This window comes from Vitis riparia, chromosome 19 (genome assembly GCF_004353265.1).
Source record: "Vitis riparia cultivar Riparia Gloire de Montpellier isolate 1030 chromosome 19, EGFV_Vit.rip_1.0, whole genome shotgun sequence".
NCBI classification, from domain to species: Eukaryota; Viridiplantae; Streptophyta; class Magnoliopsida; order Vitales; family Vitaceae; genus Vitis; species Vitis riparia.
Genome location: NC_048449.1, coordinates 4,838,083 through 4,856,713, shown reverse-complemented (window position 1 = coordinate 4,856,713; position 18,631 = coordinate 4,838,083). Strand labels below are relative to the sequence as shown.

General features: G+C 39.4%; 1 protein-coding gene and 2 pseudogenes across 1 annotated transcript; 1 reads left to right on the top strand and 2 right to left on the bottom strand.

Moving 5' to 3' along the window:
* Positions 1 to 62: 62 nt before the first annotated feature.
* On the bottom strand, positions 63 to 12,190 carry LOC117908947 (annotated as a pseudogene).
* LOC117909124 lies at positions 12,038 to 13,083 on the bottom strand (annotated as a pseudogene).
* A 1,802-nt stretch (positions 13,084 to 14,885) lies between these two features.
* Positions 14,886 to 18,549, top strand: LOC117909123. The gene is made up of 6 exons (XM_034823020.1): positions 14,886 to 15,159; positions 16,347 to 16,559; positions 16,611 to 16,771; positions 17,333 to 17,395; positions 17,525 to 17,668; positions 18,523 to 18,549. Exons 1-6 carry the CDS (start codon positions 14,886 to 14,888, stop codon positions 18,547 to 18,549), a joined length of 882 nt encoding a protein of 293 aa, XP_034678911.1.
* Positions 18,550 to 18,631: the final 82 nt, after the last annotated feature.

Below are 18,631 nucleotides of genomic sequence, written 5' to 3'. Positions count from 1 at the left end.
AGCATAATCTGGAACAAACCTCAACATTTAGTGCTAGTCCTGTAATTGGACATGAAAAGCAAGTGATACAAATGAATTTTCAAAAATACTTTTAATACTTGAGAAGAGAAACTCATTGAACATCATCCCTACCATTCTTTACCAGTTTAATTTCTGTGTTATACAGATGTGTATGCCAAGCCACCACTTTCAGACCCAGATGCCTCTTGAAAAGGAAATTAGGTAGACATGTATTACAACCTTTTCAACCCACAAACTTGATTCTATTCTCCTTCAACCTTGACATGGTACATACGTGTTTCTCTAGCTTCAAGCCTTGTTACAGTAACTTCATTTTCTGTTTGGCACCTTCCTCCATTGCCATCAGAACTGCTGTCTACGAAGAAACCAGGCTGTTTAGGTTGAGGTAACACAGCTTCCTCATTACCCAGCATGAAAACTACAGATGACATGGTCGGCCTGTCAGCTGAGCATTTTTGAACACATAGTAAGCCCACTTGAATACATCTTAGTACTTGAGACTCAACACAGGAATCCTTAAGGCATTGATCCATCAGTTCCAAGGCCTTGTCTTCAGTCCAAAGCAGCCATGCCTACAGACAATCGCAAACCATATGCTTAGCCATTCATGTTAAAAGATAGAGATGCATAATTCTCATCCCTCTGTGTGAGCAATTGATGGAGAGAGAATAGCATTTCACTGTTTTCACCTACATGTCCCAAAAGATTTTGGGGGTGATCTGAATGATGGAATCCCCTGTTTTTTCTGCCACTCACTATCTCTAACAACAGCACACCCATACTGAAGACGTCAGATTTCACAGAAAATTTGCCATAAAATGCGTGTTCTGGGGACATATAACCACTGCATAGATGTTGGAAACAGGAGAGGTTAACACACCAAGCAACAGAGAACAGAGATGTTGCTACTGATCTGATTTTTTTATTTGATCATAAGGCTGAATTTATACAGATTGTGTAACAGATATGACCTCAAAAAAAGCATCAAATCAAGCTACTTGTTGAACAAACTAAAGGATTTTTGGAAGAGAGAGATTGAAGAATTATGGCTTGTGATTCTCATTGATATGGTTAGCATATATACAGATTGCATGAGCACGAAAATAGGAAACTGATTACAAAGAAATAGGAAACAAAACAAATTGAGTAACTATCTAAATAAATGGTATAACTGCATATATTCAAACGTGGAAATCCCTTGATTTTCTCCCTTGACTTTCTCAACTTGATTGTATATCCTTATCATGCCCCCGCAAGATGGACGGCCGTGGAGCAAGTCCAATCTTGGCCTTGAGTGAGTCAAACTGAGGACGAGCAAGAGGTTTGGTAAGAGCATCGGCGAGTTGATCAGAGGCAGAGATGTGTGACACTCGTAGCAAACCATTTTGAACTTGTTCTCTGATAAAGTGATAGTCGAGGGCAACATGTTTCATGCGCGAGTGAAAGACCGGATTGGAACAGAGATTTGTTGCACCAACATTATCACAATAAATAACTGGTTGTTGGGGAAGAGTGACACCGAGTTCGGTGAGGAGAGAGCAAATCCAACGAATTTCCGCAACAGTAGAGGCCACCGATCGGTATTCAGCTTCAGTGGAAGAGCGAGCCACAGTTCGCTGTTTCTTAGAGCTCCAAGAAATAGGATTGTGACCCAAATAGATTATGTATGCACTGGTGGAGGTGAAATCATCTTTGTTACCTGCCCAATCAGAGTCAGAAAAGGCATGAAGTGCTAGTGGGGAGGTCCGACGAAGTGTGATGCCGTGGTCTAAGGTTCCACAGAGATACCGCAGCAGACGCTTAACTGCATTCCAGTGGTCACTTGTCGGTTGATGCATAAACTGAGAGAGTTTGTTCACCGTATAGGCAATGTCCGGCCGAGTGAGAGAGAGATACTGGAGGCTACCAACCACTGTTCGATACTCGGTCGGGTCAGATAGTGGGGTTCCTGATTGTAAAGTGAGAATCGGACTAGTTGCTAGTGGTGTAGGAGCAGGCTTGGCTTCAGTCATGTGAGTTCTGTTAAGTAGATCGGCAATGTATTTGCGTTGACTGAGGAAAAGACCATTGGTGTGGGAGGTAACTTCCACTCCAAGGAAGTATGTCAGGGGGCCAAGGTCCTTGAGAGAGAAGCGCTGAGAAAGTTGTTGAATGAAAGTCCGCGCTGCTTCAACATTATTCCCAGTGATAATGATATCGTCGACATAGACTAAAAGATAAAGAATGGTGCCACGGTTATTGAAGATGAACAAGGAGGTATCGGCAATGGAATTGATGAAGACAAATTGGAGAAGAAATTGGCGCAACTCATGATACCAAGCACGTGGGGCTTGTTTAAGGCCATAGATAGCCTTGCGTAGCTTGCAGACATGATGAGGATGATCGCGATCAATGAAGCCCGGTGGTTGAGACATAAACACATCCTCAGTGAGAGTGCCCTGAAGAAAGGCATTGTTGACATCAAGTTGTCTTAGTGACCAACCCTGGCTGACCGCAAGGCTGAGAACAAGGCGGACAGTGGTAGGTTTGATGACCGGACTGAAGGTTTCAGAGTAGTCAACACCAGGGCGTTGGTGGAAGCCTTTAGCAACCAATCGAGCTTTGTACCTGTCTATGGAGCCATTAGGTAAATATTTAGTGCGAAAGATCCACTTACAACCAACCAAATTTTGAGTGGGATGAGATGGCACTAGGTCCCATGTCCCATTACGTAGTAAAGCATCAAACTCTGCAGACATAGCTTGTCGCCACTTAGGGTCCTTGAGGGCTTGGGTAATAGTGGTGGGTTCAAGGGTAGGTTGTTGGAGTTGGGCTGTGAGGTTAAGCTTTTGAATTGGTTTATGGATGTTGTGTTTGGAGCGAGTGACTATGACATGAGGTGAGGGTGAGAGGTCGGGTGGTTGATTAGGGTCATTTTGAGTAGGCGGGAGGGGTGGGTTATTGGCACAGTCGCACTTGGTTTCTGGTACTGGCGCACTGGAATGGCTATCGGGCTCTGGTGTAGGTGTGGCACAGGTGGTATTATTTTGGCTTGGGTCTTGGGATTGGCTTGGGGCAGTAGGAGTGGGCAGACTTGATGGGGGAGCAGAGCCGACATTCACGGATGGTGTGGCCACGACTGGTAAAGTCATAGAGCACCATTCAGAGATGGTGGATGAAGTGGCGCGAGGAAGAGAAGTATGAGAAGTGACAAAGGGAAAGATTGACTCAACAAAGCGGACATGACGGGAAGTGTATAGACGAGCGGTGGATGTGTCAAGACATAGATAGGCACTTTGAGTGGAAGAGTACCCGACAAAGACACAAGGGGAGGAACGAGACTCGAGTTTGTGGGATGTGTATGGGCGAAGCCAAGGATAGCAGAGACATCCAAAGCTTCGAAGTTTGGAGTAGTTAGGGAATGTGCCAAAGAGTTTGAAATATGGTGAGAGGTGGTTTAAAGTTGGTGTAGGAAGACGATTGATGAGGTAGACGGCAGTAGAAAAGGCAAAAGGCCAATATGATAGAGGCATGGATGCATGGGTAAGTAGAGAAAGACCCGTTTCGACAATGTGACGATGACGACGTTCAGAGTACCCATTGTGTTCAGGAGTGTGAGGTGGAGAAGTAAGATGTGAGACTCCGTTGATTGTTAAGAATGATGAGAGAGCTTGATATTCCCCCCCATTGTCAGAGTAGAGAGTTATAATTGGACGGTTAAAGAATTTTTCGACTAGGGCCTTAAAGCGCACAAAGACATCATGAGTGTCGGATTTGCGTTTGAGGGGATAAAGCCAGATATATTTTGTAAAATGGTCGACAAAGATGATATAGTATTTGAAGTTATCAGTAGAGTAGACTGGTGATGTCCATATATCAGTAAATATAACTTCAAGAGGGGAAGAGGTAGAGAGAGTAGAAGTAGAAAATGGTAATTTATGACTTTTATTGCATTGACACGAATTACAATTAAAATTGAAATTGGACGGACGAGAGACATCTAAATGAAACGAAGACATAATATTTTTGAAGATTGACAAAGAAGGATGACCTAGCCTATGATGCCACTCGGACAAAGTGGTCTTGACACTAGAAAACGCAATTAAAGGACGTGACTGGGTAGTGAAGAGTGGCCATTCATACACACCATCCTTAGTTCGACCCTGCAAAAGGATTGCCTCCGTGCGAAGATCCTTCACAAGAAAAGAAGAGGGTAAGAACTCAATGGAAGTATTGTTAGACTTGCAAAATTGAGAAATAGAAATAAGATTACGTTTCATGGTGGGAACACATAAAACATTAGATAGAGTAAAGGAGTGAGAGGGAGTGGTAAGAGAGGTGGAACCAGTGTGAGATATGGGGAAACCAGAGCCATCGCCGATCATAATTTCATCTGTGCCATCAAAAGGACTGTGGAGAGCAAGATTGTGTAGGTCAGTGGTGACATGATGTGAGGCTCCACTATCAAGTAGCCATGTGGTGTTGGGGGAATGGTGGTTGCAACATGTGCTTGAGCTTGCCAATGAGCTGGTGGTCGAGATTGTGATGAATTGCCGGGACGAGGAGGTGGTTGCACCTGCGGAAACTGTTGTCAAAAAAGAGGACAGCGGGAGACTACATGACCTTGAGTACTGTACCATTGGCAGCGACCAAGGAATGGACGAGCAGGAGAACGGTTGTCGCGGGTGTTGGTGGGAGAATTTCTTATGATACCTTGAGTGGGTGTGGATGTGGACCCAGGTAGCCGAGGAGTGCGATTGGTGACAGACCATGGAGTGGAGCGAACATTGGTGGCATGAGCAGATGCCGGTAGGGGTGAGGGGCTTATCTTATTGCGGAGAGACAATTCTTTGTTGATGAGTTTTTCATGGAGTTCATCAAAAGAGATGGTGGAATCACGACCGTTGACAGCATCAATGATGGACTGATAATTTTCATCAAGGCCTTCAAGTACTTTTTCAATCAGATCTTCTTGGTCAAGAGGCTTACCAAGAGCAGCAAGTTCATCGGCCCGGGTTTTAATGGACTGCATGTAGTCTGTAATGGACTGAGAACCTTTGGTGATGTTTTTAAGATGGTCTTTGAGTTGCTTGATATGGCCACGAGATGGGCGAGCATAGGTGTTAGCCAATATTTGCCAGGCTTCATAAGAGGTTTTTGATTGGGTGATGAGAGGAACTAGAGTAGGTGAGAGAGTGCCGACAAGGGCTCCAAATAATAGTTTGTCTTGACGTAGCCATGTTTGGTATGCAGGGTTAGTAGAGACAACATTATTGGTGGTGATGGTGGTCGGAGGAGCAAGGTGGGATCCATCAATGAATTGTTGTAGATCATAGCCGATAAGAATGGCTTCCATTTGGGTTTTCCAAGAAAAATAGTTGGTGGGTGTGAGTTTAATGGAGTTATGGATAGTAATCATGGTTAGTGGTTTTGTGGGTTCCTGGGCATTAGGGATGATGATTTGAGTATTCTCAGTAGCCATTGGAATGAGGAGGATGAAAGGCTTGCTGAAGATTGAAGAACGTGGCTAGGGAAAAAAAAATTAAAGAGCAAACCTTTGCTCTGATACCATAAAGGATTTTTGGAAGAGAGAGATTGAAGAATTATGGCTTGTGATTCTCATTGATATGGTTAGCATATATACAGATTGCATGAGCACGAAAATAGGAAACTGATTACAAAGAAATAGGAAACAAAACAAATTGAGTAACTATCTAAATAAATGGTATAACTGCATATATTCAAACGTGGAAATCCCTTGATTTTCTCCCTTGACTTTCTCAACTTGATTGTATATCCTTATCACAAACAACTACCTCCTACAAAATAGCATCAGAATTTAACTTAAAAGCAAAAAACATAAAAATAGCAACAGCAAAAACAGAAACATAAAAATAGCTTCAGCATTCTAACAATCTCGTTGACTTCAATTGCATGTGGTTGACGATTTCAGCCTTTCCCTCAGCAGCTACTAAGGCATAACTCTCAACACTCCTCCTTGACTTAGGAGCTGCAAACTCCAAGTCTTTCTCGTAGAAACTCAAATCTTTTTTTAGGAAGAGCTTTAGTCAGAATATCTGCATTTTGACTTTTTGTATTGCAATAGACTAGCTGTATATCTCCTTCTTTCTGTACTTCCCTCAGAAAATACAATTTAATCTTGAAGTGCTTTGTTTTACCATGAAAAACTGGATCATTTGCAATAGATATAGTGGCTTGGTTGTCTACAAACACCTTTGTACTCACTTCTTGCTTCATATCCAAATCTGTTAGCAACTTTCTAAGCCATAAGGCTTGATTTACAGCTGCAACAGCAGCAATATACTCTGCCTCAGCTGTGGATTGAGCCACGACTTCTTGCTTCCTTGAACTCCATGAAAAAACACCAGATGCAAAACTAAAACAATAGCCTGAAGTACTTCTCATATCATCAACACAACTAGCCCAATCACTATCAGAAAATCCATGAAAATTGAAACTTTGAACTTGACTGAACTTAATGCCATAATCCACAGTGCCTTTAACATATCTTATCACACGCTTTGCTGCCTGGAAATGAATTTCACTAGCACAATGCATGTATCTCGAAAGTAGACTTACAACATGCATTATATCGGGTCTTGTTGCAGTCAAGTACATTAAGCATCCAATCATGCTTCGATAAAGTCCTTCATCTACCTTTTCAGCACCATCCTCCTTACAGAACTTCTCTTTCTGGTTCATAGGGGTAGATGTAGGTTTGCATTCCTCCATTTTGAATTTCTTCAGAATTTCTTTGGCATATTTTTGTTGGCAGATGAAAATCTCATTCTGCTTCTGGTGTACTTCCATTCCCAAGAAGTAAGACATCTCACCTAGGTCTGTCATCTCAAAGACCTGCTCCATTTCAGCCTTGAATTTGTTCACAAACCCTGCATTACTTCCTGTTACAAGCAAATCATCAACATATAGAGAAACAATTAATATATCTTCTTCAATCTTCTTAATGTAGAGTGTAAATTCACTCAAGCTCTTGTGAAAGCCTAAAGTTAGCAGGTGAGTGTCAATCCTGCTGTACCAGGCTCTAGGGGCTTGTCTTAACCCATACAAGGCCTTCTTAAGAAGGTATACTTTTTCTTCTTTTCCTTTGATAGCAAAACCTTCTGGTTGTTCGACAAAAATCTCTTCCTCCAGGTAGCCATTCAAAAATGTTGACTTCACATCTAGTTGATAAATCTTCCATTTTCTTTGAGCTGCAAGAGCCAACAACATCCTGATTGTATCCAAACGAGCTACTGGTGCAAAGGTTTCCGAAAAGTCAACACCAAACATTTGTGCATACCCTTTGACAACCAGCCTTGCTTTATGTTTGTTTATAGAACCATCAGAGTTGAGTTTGGTTCTGTAAACCCACTTAACCCCAATAGGTTTTTTGTGTGAAGGTCTATCTACTAGCTCCCAAGTGTTGTTCTTGTCAATCATATTTAGCTCCTCCTGCATTGCAACCCACCATCTTTTATTTTCAGCAGCTTCAACAAACCCTGCAGGTTCAAGAACAGCTATATTACACCTTTGATAAATATAAAAAAGTGTCCTAAAACCTCTAACTGGAAGTTCATCAACATCTTCATCAATATATTGCTGATTCTGCTCATCCCAGCTCCATTTCTCCGTTTCCAAAAACCTAACATCTCTACTTACCACAATTTTACAATTTTGTGGCAAGTAGATTCTGTAAGCTTTTGAGGTGCTGCTGTATCCAATGAAAATTCCTGGTTCTGACTTTTTATCTAGCTTGTCTCTTTTCACCTGAGGAACATAAGAGAAACACAAGCAACCAAAGGTCTTTAAATTCATTAGCATAGGCTTATAACCAAACCAAGCCTCAAAAGGTGTCTGTTTCTGCAATGCTTTTGTTGGTAGTCTATTTAGCAAAAATACTGTTGTATTTGCAGCTTCAGCCCAGAAACTTTTTGGCAACTCTTTCTCATGCAAAAGACATCTTGTCATCTCCATTATTGTTCTATTTTTTTCTTTCCACCACCCCATTTTGCTGTGGGGTGTATAGTGCAGTGAGCTGGTGATCTATGCCTGCATCTTCACAAAATTTGTTGAATTTTTCTGAAGTATATTCTGTACCATTATCCGACCTTATAACCTTGATTCTGTATTCACTTTGATTTTCAACCATGGCCTTATATCTCAAAAACACATCAGCAACCTCAGATTTGTAAGTGAGAAAATAAATTCAACAAAATCTTGTGAAGTCATCAATAAATGCAATATAGTACTTACTCCCTTTCAAAGATGGTGTCTTTTGAGGTCCACTAACATCTGTGTGAACCAATTGTAGTTTCTGTGTTGATTTCCATGCTGCTTTTTGAGGAAAAGGAAGTCTTGTTTGCTTCCCATATTGACAGGCTGCACATATAGGAAGTTCTTCTTCCAAATCAGGGAGTCCTTCTACAATCTGATTCTTCTTCATGTAGAGCACGACATTGTGGTGGAAATGCCCTAATCTTTTATGCCAAAGCATTGTATTGTTCTCATGTTGTGCAGCAGCAATTTGCTCATCTTCTAACATATTCAAGGCAAAACTTTTGCCTTTCATTTTTATGTTGAACACCTCTCTGCCTTCAGCATCCTTGATTATGCAATTTTTGTCTTCAAAACAAACTTTAAACCCTTTCTCAACAAGCTGTCCAACACTTAGCAGATTTTGGTCAATGTCAGGCACAAACAAAACATCAGAAATGAGCTTTAAACCTGTTAGGCTTTCAATAGCTACTGTTCATTTACCTTTTACTGGAATATACTCACCATTTCCAATTCTGACTTTGGAAATAGCTATCCTATCAATCTCCCTAAAGAGATCTTGATCATATGTCATGTGGTTTGTGCAACCACTGTCCACGAGCTAGCTTTCAGAGGTGCTTCCACTTGCAAAACATGTTGCTGAAAATAGATGCTCCTCCTGGTATTGTTCAGCTGCTACATTGGTTTCTTCTTGCTGCTGCTGAGTTCTACAGATCCTTTCTATGTGTCCCTGTCTACCGCATTTGTTGCATTTCACATATGGTCTCCACCAACATTTTTGTTGAGGATGGTTTGTTTTCTTGCAATGAGGATAGGGTGGATAGGTTCTAGTTTTTTTATTGTTGTTGTTGCTTGGCTTATTGTTGTTCTTTTTGTTCTTCCTCCTTCTTGTGTTGCCTTCATTGGTCCATGTCTTTGCTTGAAAAGCTCCTTCTACAGAACTTCCTTGCCTCATGAGTCTTCTTTGTTCCAAAGCTTGTAAAGCATTTAGTAGTTTTGCCAAGGTGATACTTGACAGATCTTTTGTGTTTTCCAAAGAAGAAATTGTAGCTTCATATTTTTCAGGAAGAGTGACAAAAATTTTTTGAACAACTCTTTCATCAGAAAACTCTTTACCTAGCAACCTCACCTTGTTTGCTATGGTAAGAAGTTGTTCTGCATAATCTTTTATGGTTTGAGACTCCTTCATCCTCACCATTTCAAATTCTCGAATCAGATTCATCACCTGCATATTTCTGACTCTTTCATTGCCTTGATATTCTTCCCGTAGATGCTTCCAGATTTCTGCAGCAGATTCAAGTTGCATGATTCTAGTGAGAATTAGTGGTGAGACTGCAGAAAATAAGCAAGCCTTGGCCTTAGCCTTCCTCGTCTTTTTCTCCTTATGGTTTTTCATTTGTGCCACAGTTGGATTGGCTCCAAGTGGAGAAATTTCATAATCTTCCTCTATTGCTTCCCAGACATCAAGAGCCTGTAGATGAACAGTCATCCTGACAGCCCAAGTTTGGTAATTTTCTCCATAGAAGACTGGTGGTGCTGCTATGAAGCTCGCTTCTTCCATTTCTGCAAGGTTTTCAGATTCAGGTTTGGTATACGGTGTTTGGGCTCACACACCTCACTGGTCCCTCAAGACAAAAATGCTCTGATACCAAACTGTTGAAAACAGGGGAGGTTAACACACCAAGCAACAGAGAACAGAGATGTTGCTACTGATCTGATTTTTTTATTTGATCATAAGGCTGAATTTATACAGATTGTGTAACAGATATGACCTCAAAAAAAGCATCAAATCAAGCTACTTGTTGAACAAACAACTACCTCCTACAAAATGACATCAGAATTTAACTTAAAAGCAAAAAACATAAAAATAGCAACAGCAAAAACAGAAACATAAAAATAGCTTCAGCATTCTAGCAATCTCGTTGACTTCAATTGCATGTGGTTGACGATTTCAGCCTTTCCCTCAGCAGCTACTAAGGCATAACTCTCAACAATAGAACTTAAGTATTAGATTCAAATAGTTGAATATCATGAACATAAGTTTCAGGAATATGATTATAATACTTACAATGTTCCAACTACTCGCTCTGTTTTTGCTTCAGTTTGATCTCTTTCAAAAATTCTCGCTATGCCAAAATCTGAAATTTTGGGGTTCAAATCATTGTCAAGTAATATGTTGCTGGTTTTGAGATCTCTATGAATGATTCTTAATCTGGAGTCTCGGTGAAGGTAAAGAAGTCCCTGTGCAACTCCAATGGCAATATCAAAGCGCTTTTGCCAAGCCAGTGTTGTGTTTCTTTTTGGGTCTGCAGAGAAATTTCATCCATATAAATACTATTTCAGTTTTGTGTCCTTGCATAAAAAAGAGAAGTATGAAAAGGTTCAGATATCACACTATTCACAAATCAACACAGGTTCAGGTAATGAAAATTCATCAAAATAGATTAAGCATTACAAGTTTCAGACCAAAAATAATATAGTCCAAGCTTTTGTTGGGCAGTGTACTCATAGATTAGCATCCTTTCTTCTTCAGCAATGCAACAACCCAAAAGCCTAACAAGATTAAGGTGTTGTAGTTTGGCAATCAAAATTACTTCGTTTTTGAACTCTTGGAGCCCTTGTCCTGAGTTATTTGACAGGCTCTTCACTGCTATTTCTTCGCCCGTTGATAGGATACCCTTCAAATTGTCAATACAAATGTTACATCATAGAATTCATATCTTAACTCAGAAAAAATATAACCCGTGGTACCTTGTAGACAGGGCCAAAACCACCCTTTCCAATCATATTTGCTTTAGAGAAATTATTAGTGGCACTTGCAACAATAGCCAGATCAAACAGTGGTAAATCCAAGTCTTCTTCCTTTTTCCTGTCTACACCTGTGAATTGAGAAGAGTATAGGATACATTATCAGTATACCTGGACGGTTTTAACATTTAAAGTAGTTCCTTTTAGGGTCTAAATAAAGGATATAACTTTTCTTTGAGAAGTATGGATAAGGGTGAAGAAGAATGCTTACCTGTTTTCCTTCTAAGTTTCCAATATAAACACCCGAGTAACAAACCCAAGACATCAACTCTAGAAGCAGATGATGCAACTGCCCCCGTCGATAGGTGTTTCTTCTTTCCATGGGAATCACTCAACAATTCTGGAGTAGATGAAATAGAGGTGCAGTTAAATAGTTTCCCACTTTAATTGGCAAATGTGATAATACCATTCATGGAAAATGGATTAGTCCTGAGGATTTATATGCTGTATATACCCTAACCACATCATAATAGAGTTTTCATCCTAACACAAATCCTAATCATTTCATTTGGGCACACCAGAATATGATAAGAACCCTGCATTACTGGTCTAGTGGCAACAGGGAACTTTCCAAGTAGGGGAAGTATGCATCTTTGTAGCCTGATTAATAATGTTGCTCAGGGGTTTTGTGGGCTGAGCTCCAGTTGATTTTTATGAGTGGAAAATTATTGTATAATAAAGCATAAAACAGAATTACCTAGTTCTGAAGCTGACATTTGAATATAGATATCAGTCGCAGCATCTCCAATGAACTCTCGGATATCAATTAGATCTCCAAACCATATCAAACAGCCACTGCCTCCTTTTCTAATATCTGAATTAGAGTAAGCCATACAAGAGCAGTTCTTCAAGCACTCAGCCTCACATTGCTTAAGGGTCATGCTAGTGTTCACTGAAAACTCTAAGGGGTCGGGCAATTTCACGTTCTTGACTTCTACAAACCCTTCCCCTTTTTGGCAATCCAGTGGTGTCCTCCTAACACATCCTCTGGTCCAAATAAGTAATTGCCATTCATTCTGCAATCTAGGAACAAACCCATCCAAGCACTGACAAATTGGCTTATCATGAATTCTGCAAATGCTGTTGGCACCACAACGTCTATAATCATCACACTGATTGGCTTGTATTGAAAACACAAGATCCCACTCTGGTCCCCTTTCCCTCAATACAAAGCGTGTGAGGGAACCCTGTTCATCCAAAGTAAGTCTCGTTATAATTGAATTGTCAATAAGCTCATAAAAATAGTAAAATTCATTTTCATTAATTGCCATAGAAGGTTTGATAAATATATTTTTAGCTGATGGATAACCGCTAAAGTGTGATCCAATCCATGGACCAGCACGAAACTTCTTCTCTGATCCCTTGCGAAGAACAGCTTGTGGTAATCCAACAGTATCAATTCGCCAAGTGAAGTCTCCAGGAGATGGATCACTGGCACTTCTCCAAGATGTCAGATACCAGTCCTGGCTGGTCTTTTGAGTTCCATCCAAACTTCATGCCTGGTAGCAGTGTGTGGCATGGGAAGTCAAAGCTTTGCCATATATACCCTTCTGGATCTGCAACACTCTTTTCTCTAAGGACAAGGTTCCCAGATTCTAATAGCTGCACAACTGGATTTTCAATTATTCTTGACAAACTTGATGACTAGATTATGCCTTTTGCTTGGTTGAGTACAACTAGATTTCCATCAGTTCCAAAACTTAAAACTCCATAGGAATCAATAATTGCCTTTTCCTTGTTAGCCACCCATACAACGGTGCTTGGAGAATTCTTGTACCATATTCCCAAATACCGGCCCTTGGACTCACCAGGCGAGAAAAAGCCTAATTCAAAGCTTTGCCCTGATGAAAGTAAGGTCTGCCTGTCCTTGAGGGATTGAGTCTCATTTATGGTATCACCTGCAGAGGAGAATTCCAAGAAGATTGAGAAAGAGATCAAAATGTAAAAGAAGGCGCAGAAAGGAAGGTTCTTCACTTTCATTTTTCTAGGAAGAGGCTGGATCAAAAAATTATCAAGCACCATTACAATTATCACCAACCAATCTTTGTCTTCCTCTCCTTCTAAGTTCATTAAGAAGTTAGGCATCAACAGCAGCAGATATGTAGACTTGGGAAATTAAAAAGAAGGAAAGAAAGAATATACAATGCCTACAAACAGTAGAACCACTAACATCTAATATATAATACTTACATTGTGATTCACGATGAACCTGAATTGTTTCAACATGCGAGGAAAAGGGAAGAAAGAAGTTGTTAGTCAGCAAGTGCTTCCTCAACTCATATTAAACTATGGTGTGCAAAATTGACCAGATGGATAATTTAATTATGTCATAATTGACCAATTCAATAAAGTGACATAAGCCTTATGCAAACTTGATTCAAAAAAGAGCAATATAATTGTTCCAAAATTTATTACTAATATTTATAGGAACACAAAAACTAGAACCTAAAATTCAGGAAATATGAGCTGATCATGACAACCCCCAAGTTCTTAAACTGTTGAGCAAAATGCCTTAGTAGCTACAAACATGTTGGAAGACGTGTGAAAGTTGTTTTGAATTGAGGAAGCTTAAGAATCTGTTAAGAAGGCTACTGAGGTGTGAAGAGATGCTGAAATTGAGGCTGCAACCATAAAACAACTTAGTCAATGTAGCTGATAGAGAGTTTCATGGAGCTGTTATGCTGTTGTTGCTATTTTATAGGAAATAGTTGTTAGTTCCAGCTATTTTTACTGCTTTTCTATTGTTTTATGTTGCAAACTTGTGTATAAATGTTGCATTTGTCATTCAATAAGAGTAGACATTTTCATTGTCTCAAATACAGCTTTTGGTTGTTGCTTCCAGCACTTCTAGATTCTAAATCCTACATATTGGTATCAGAGCCTTCTATGTTGAGGGACTTGTGAGGATTGAATGAAGCCAAAATACCTTCACACGTACTGAACTCCAAAGCCAACATAAACACACAACCTTTAACAGCTTGTAACTATCATTCTACAGAAAATGGATGGAGATACAAGCTTTCTGTCAGTACCGGTTTTCAATGGTGATAATTATCAGGCGTGGACTGTTAGAATGATAGTCCACCTTGAAGCTTTGGATCTTTGGGAGGTAGTAGAAGAAGATTATGAAGTACCACCACTTGGAGACAATCCAAGTATCAATCAAATGAAGATTCACAAGGAAAGAAAAATAAGGAAAACCAAAGCCAAGGCCTACCTCTTCTCTGCAGTTTCACCTTCCATTCTCACTAGAATCATGCAAATGGAGTCTGCTGCAGAATATGCAGGTAATGAATTTAATCCGAGAATTTGAAATGAGTAGAATGAAAGAGTCTCAAACTATCAAAGATTATGCTGAACAGCTGCTTAGCATAGCAAACAAGGTAAGATTGTATGGTAAGGAATTTTCTGATGAAAGAATCGTTCAAAAAATCTTAGTAACTCTGCTTGAAAAATATGAAGCCACAATCTCTTCCTTGGAAAACTCTAAAGATCTATCAACTATATCTTTGGCAGAAATTGTTAATGCTTTGCAGGCCTTGGAACAAAGGAGAATGATGAGACAAGAAGGATCTGTTGAGGGAGCATTCCAAGCCAAATCACAAAACAATGATTCCAACAAAGACAGAAAGAAAAACAAGAAAAACAAGTCAAGCAATAATAAAAAGAATCAGATATGAGCACATCCACCTTGCCCTCATTGCAAAAAAACAAATCATCCTCCACAAAAGTGTTGGTGGAGGCCAGATGTCAAGTGCAACAATTGTGGTCAATTAGGCCATATGGAGAAGGTATGCAAAACACAACCAGAAGAAGAAATCAAGGCTGCAGCTGCTGATCAATATCACGAAGAACAGTTGTTTGTTGCCACGTGTTCTGCCAACAAAAACACGTCTGAAAGTTGGCTCATAGATAGTGGTTGCACAAACCACATGACTTATGATCAAGGACTTTTCAGGGAACTCGACAAAACAACTGTTTCCAAAGTAAGAATTGGAAATGGGAAATACATCTCAGCAAGGGGCAAAGGGACTGCTGCCATTGAAAGTCTCTCAGGTCTGAAACTTATCCCTGATGTTTTGTTTGTTCCTAATATTGATCAAAATCTCTTAAGTGTTGGGTAGCTACTTGAGAAAGGTTTCAAGGTGCTATTTGAAAAGATGTGTTCGAGATCAAGATGAGAGGCAAAAGCTCTGCCTTGAATCTGCTTGAGGAAGAGCAGACTACTATTTCTCAAGAAAATAATGTCACAGCTTTATGGCATAAGAGATTGAGGCACTTTCATCATAATGGAGTGCTCTACATAAAGAAGAATCAACTTGCAGTAGGTCTACCTAACCTGAAGCAAAATCTTCCTACTTGCATAGCCTATCAGTATGGAAAACAATCTAGACTTCCTTTCCACATAAATCTACATGGAGATCATCACACAAGCTGCAACTTGTACACACCGATGTTGGAGGACCTCATAGAACACCATCTCTGAAGGGCAGTAAGTACTACATTGCCTTTATAGATGATTATACCAAATATTGTTGGATTTTTTTCCTAAATTTTAAATTTGAGGTTGCTGATGTATTTTGGAAATACAAGGCCTTAGTAGAAAACCAAAGTGGTGTCGTCATGCAGGTTATAAGGATAGATGATGGCACTGAATATACTTCTGAAAGATTCAACAATTTTTGTGAAGAAACAGGCATAGAGCACCAACTGACTGCACCTTACACACCACAACAGAATGGAGTGGTGGTGAAGAAGAATAAGATTATAATGAAGATGACAAGATGCCTTTTGCATGAGAAAGGGCTACCAAAAAAGTTATGGGTTGAAGCTGCAAACACTGTAGTGTTTCTATTGAACAAACTCCCAACCAAAGCTTTGCAAAAATAAGACTCCTTTCGAGGCTTGGTTTGGATATAAAACTCTGTTGTTAAACTTAAAAACATTTGGTTGCCTTTGTTTTTGTTATGTGCCTCAGGTGAAATGGGACAAGTTGGATAAAAAGGCAAAAATTGGGATCTTTGTAGGATACAACAACCAATCAAAGACTTATAGAGTCTATATGCCTCATGCTGACAAAGTCATTGTTAGCAGAGATGTCAAATTCATGGAGGATGATTAATGGAGTTGGGATGCTAAAAAAAAAAATCAGAATTTTGAGTTCCTTGATGAAAATATTGATGACATTCCTATAAGAGACACCGAATCACTTTATGATATTTATCAAAGGTGTAATGTGGCAGTGTTTGAGCCTGCAGGGTTTAATGAAGCTATTGAGGATAAAAATTTGAGGGTTGCAATGCAAGAGGAGCTCAGCATGATAGAGAAAAACAACACTTGGGAGCTAGTTGACAGACCAACACATAAAAAGGTCATTGGTGTTAAGTGGGTTTATAAAACCAAACTCAATTCCGATGGTTCTGTAAACAAACATAAAGCCAAACTGGTTGTCAAAGGTTATGCTCAAATGTTTGGTGTGGATTTTTCATAAATTTTTGCACCTGTAGCTAGGTTGGATACAATAAGAATGCTGCTAGCTTTGATTGCTCAAAAGGGTTGGAAAATCTATCAGTTAGATGTAAAATCGGCTTTTCTAAATGGCTACGTTGAGGAGGAAATCTTTGTGGAGCAACCTGGAGGATATGCAGTAAAAGACAAAGAAGACAAGGTTTATCAGCTAAAGAAAGCCTTGTATGGCTTGAAGCAAGCCCCCAAAGCTTGGTACAACAAAATTAATGCACATTTGCTTAGTCTGGGGTTTAAAAAAAGTCAAAGTGAATCCACACTTTATATTAGAAAAATTAATGCTGGCATACTTATTATTTCATTATACATTGATGATTTGCTTATAACAGGAAACAATCAATGTTTAATGGATAAATTCAAAGTTGAAATGGAGGATGTCTTTGAGATGACAGATCTTGGAGACATGTCCTATTTCTTGGGAATGGAAGTGCATCAGAATCAGCTTGAGATATTCATCTATTAGCAGAAGTATGCAAAGGAAATTCTAAAAAAGTTCAAGATGGAGGGATGCAAGCCCACAACCACACCTATGAATCAAAAAGAAAAGTTTTGCAAAGAAGATGGTGCTAAAAAAGTAAATGAAGGGTTATACAGAAGCATGATTGGATGCTTAATGTATTTGACTGCAACAAGGCCAGATATAGTACATGTTATAAGTTTACTCTCAAGATATATGCATTGTGCTATTGAAATTCACTTGCAGGTAGCAAAACGTATTGTGAGATATATAAAAGGCACTATTGACTTTGGTATCAAGTTCAAGCAAGTGCATAATTTTCATTTTCATAGATTTTCTTATAGTGATTGGGTTGACTGCGTTGATGATATGAGAAGCACATCAGGTTATTGCTTTAGTTTTGGTTCAGGTGTTTTCCCTTGGTGCTTTAAAAAACAGGATATCATGGCACAATCCACGGCTGAAGCAGAGCACATTGCTGTTGTTGCTGCTGCAAATCAAGCACTTTGGACAAGAAAGCTACTAATAGACTTAAATATGGAGCAAACTGGGAGCACACAAGTCTTTGTTGACAATCAAGCTGTAATTTCAATTACAAATAATCCAGTATTCCATGGCAGGACAAAGCACTTCAAAATCAAGTTTTATTTCTTAAGGGAAATACAACATGATGGAGAAGTAACTTTGGTACATTGTAAAATAGAAGTACAAAATGCTAATATTCTAACAAAAGCTCTACCAAGAGCTAGGTTTGAATTTCTCAGAAAAAGACTTGGAGTTTGTAGTTTCCAAGTCAAGGAGGAGTCTTGAGCAAAATGCCTTAGTAGCTACAAACATACTGGAAGACGTGTGAAAGTTGTTTTGAATTGAGGAAGCTTAAGAATCTGTTAAGAAGGCTGCTGAGGTGTGAAGAGATGCTGAAATTGAGGCTCCAACCATAGAACAATTTAGTCAATGTGGCTGATAGAGTTTCATAGAGCTGTTATGCTGCTGTTGCTATTTTATAGGAAATAGTTGTTAGTTCCAGCTATTTTTGCTGCTTTTCTATTGTTTTCTGTTGCAAACTTGTGTATAAATGTTGCATTTATCATTCAATAAGAGTAGGCATTTTCGTTGTCTCAAATACAACTTTTGGTTGTTGCTTCTAGCACTTCTAGATTCTAAAACCTATATAAACCTTGTGAATATGATTGGTTCGATAGGCCGGATCTCTGTGTTTAGGTGCCAAGTTGATCAACCCCAACACCATAAATCATAACTAATCACCATAGTGATAAACTGAAGGAAAAAATTAAAATTGATTTCCTGTGAACAAGAACATCATGGCTCGCCACAATGTCATCCTTGCAAAACAAGTTCTTATGAACTATAAAAGAGAAATCCAATGGACCATAATCCCTACCATTCTTTACCAGTTTAATTTCTGAATCATACAGATTTTTATACAAAGCCACCAGGTTTAGGCCCAGGTGCCTCACAAAAAGGAACATGCGTATAAACGTATTAGAACCTTTTCAATTCCACAAACCTGCATCTATTGTCCTT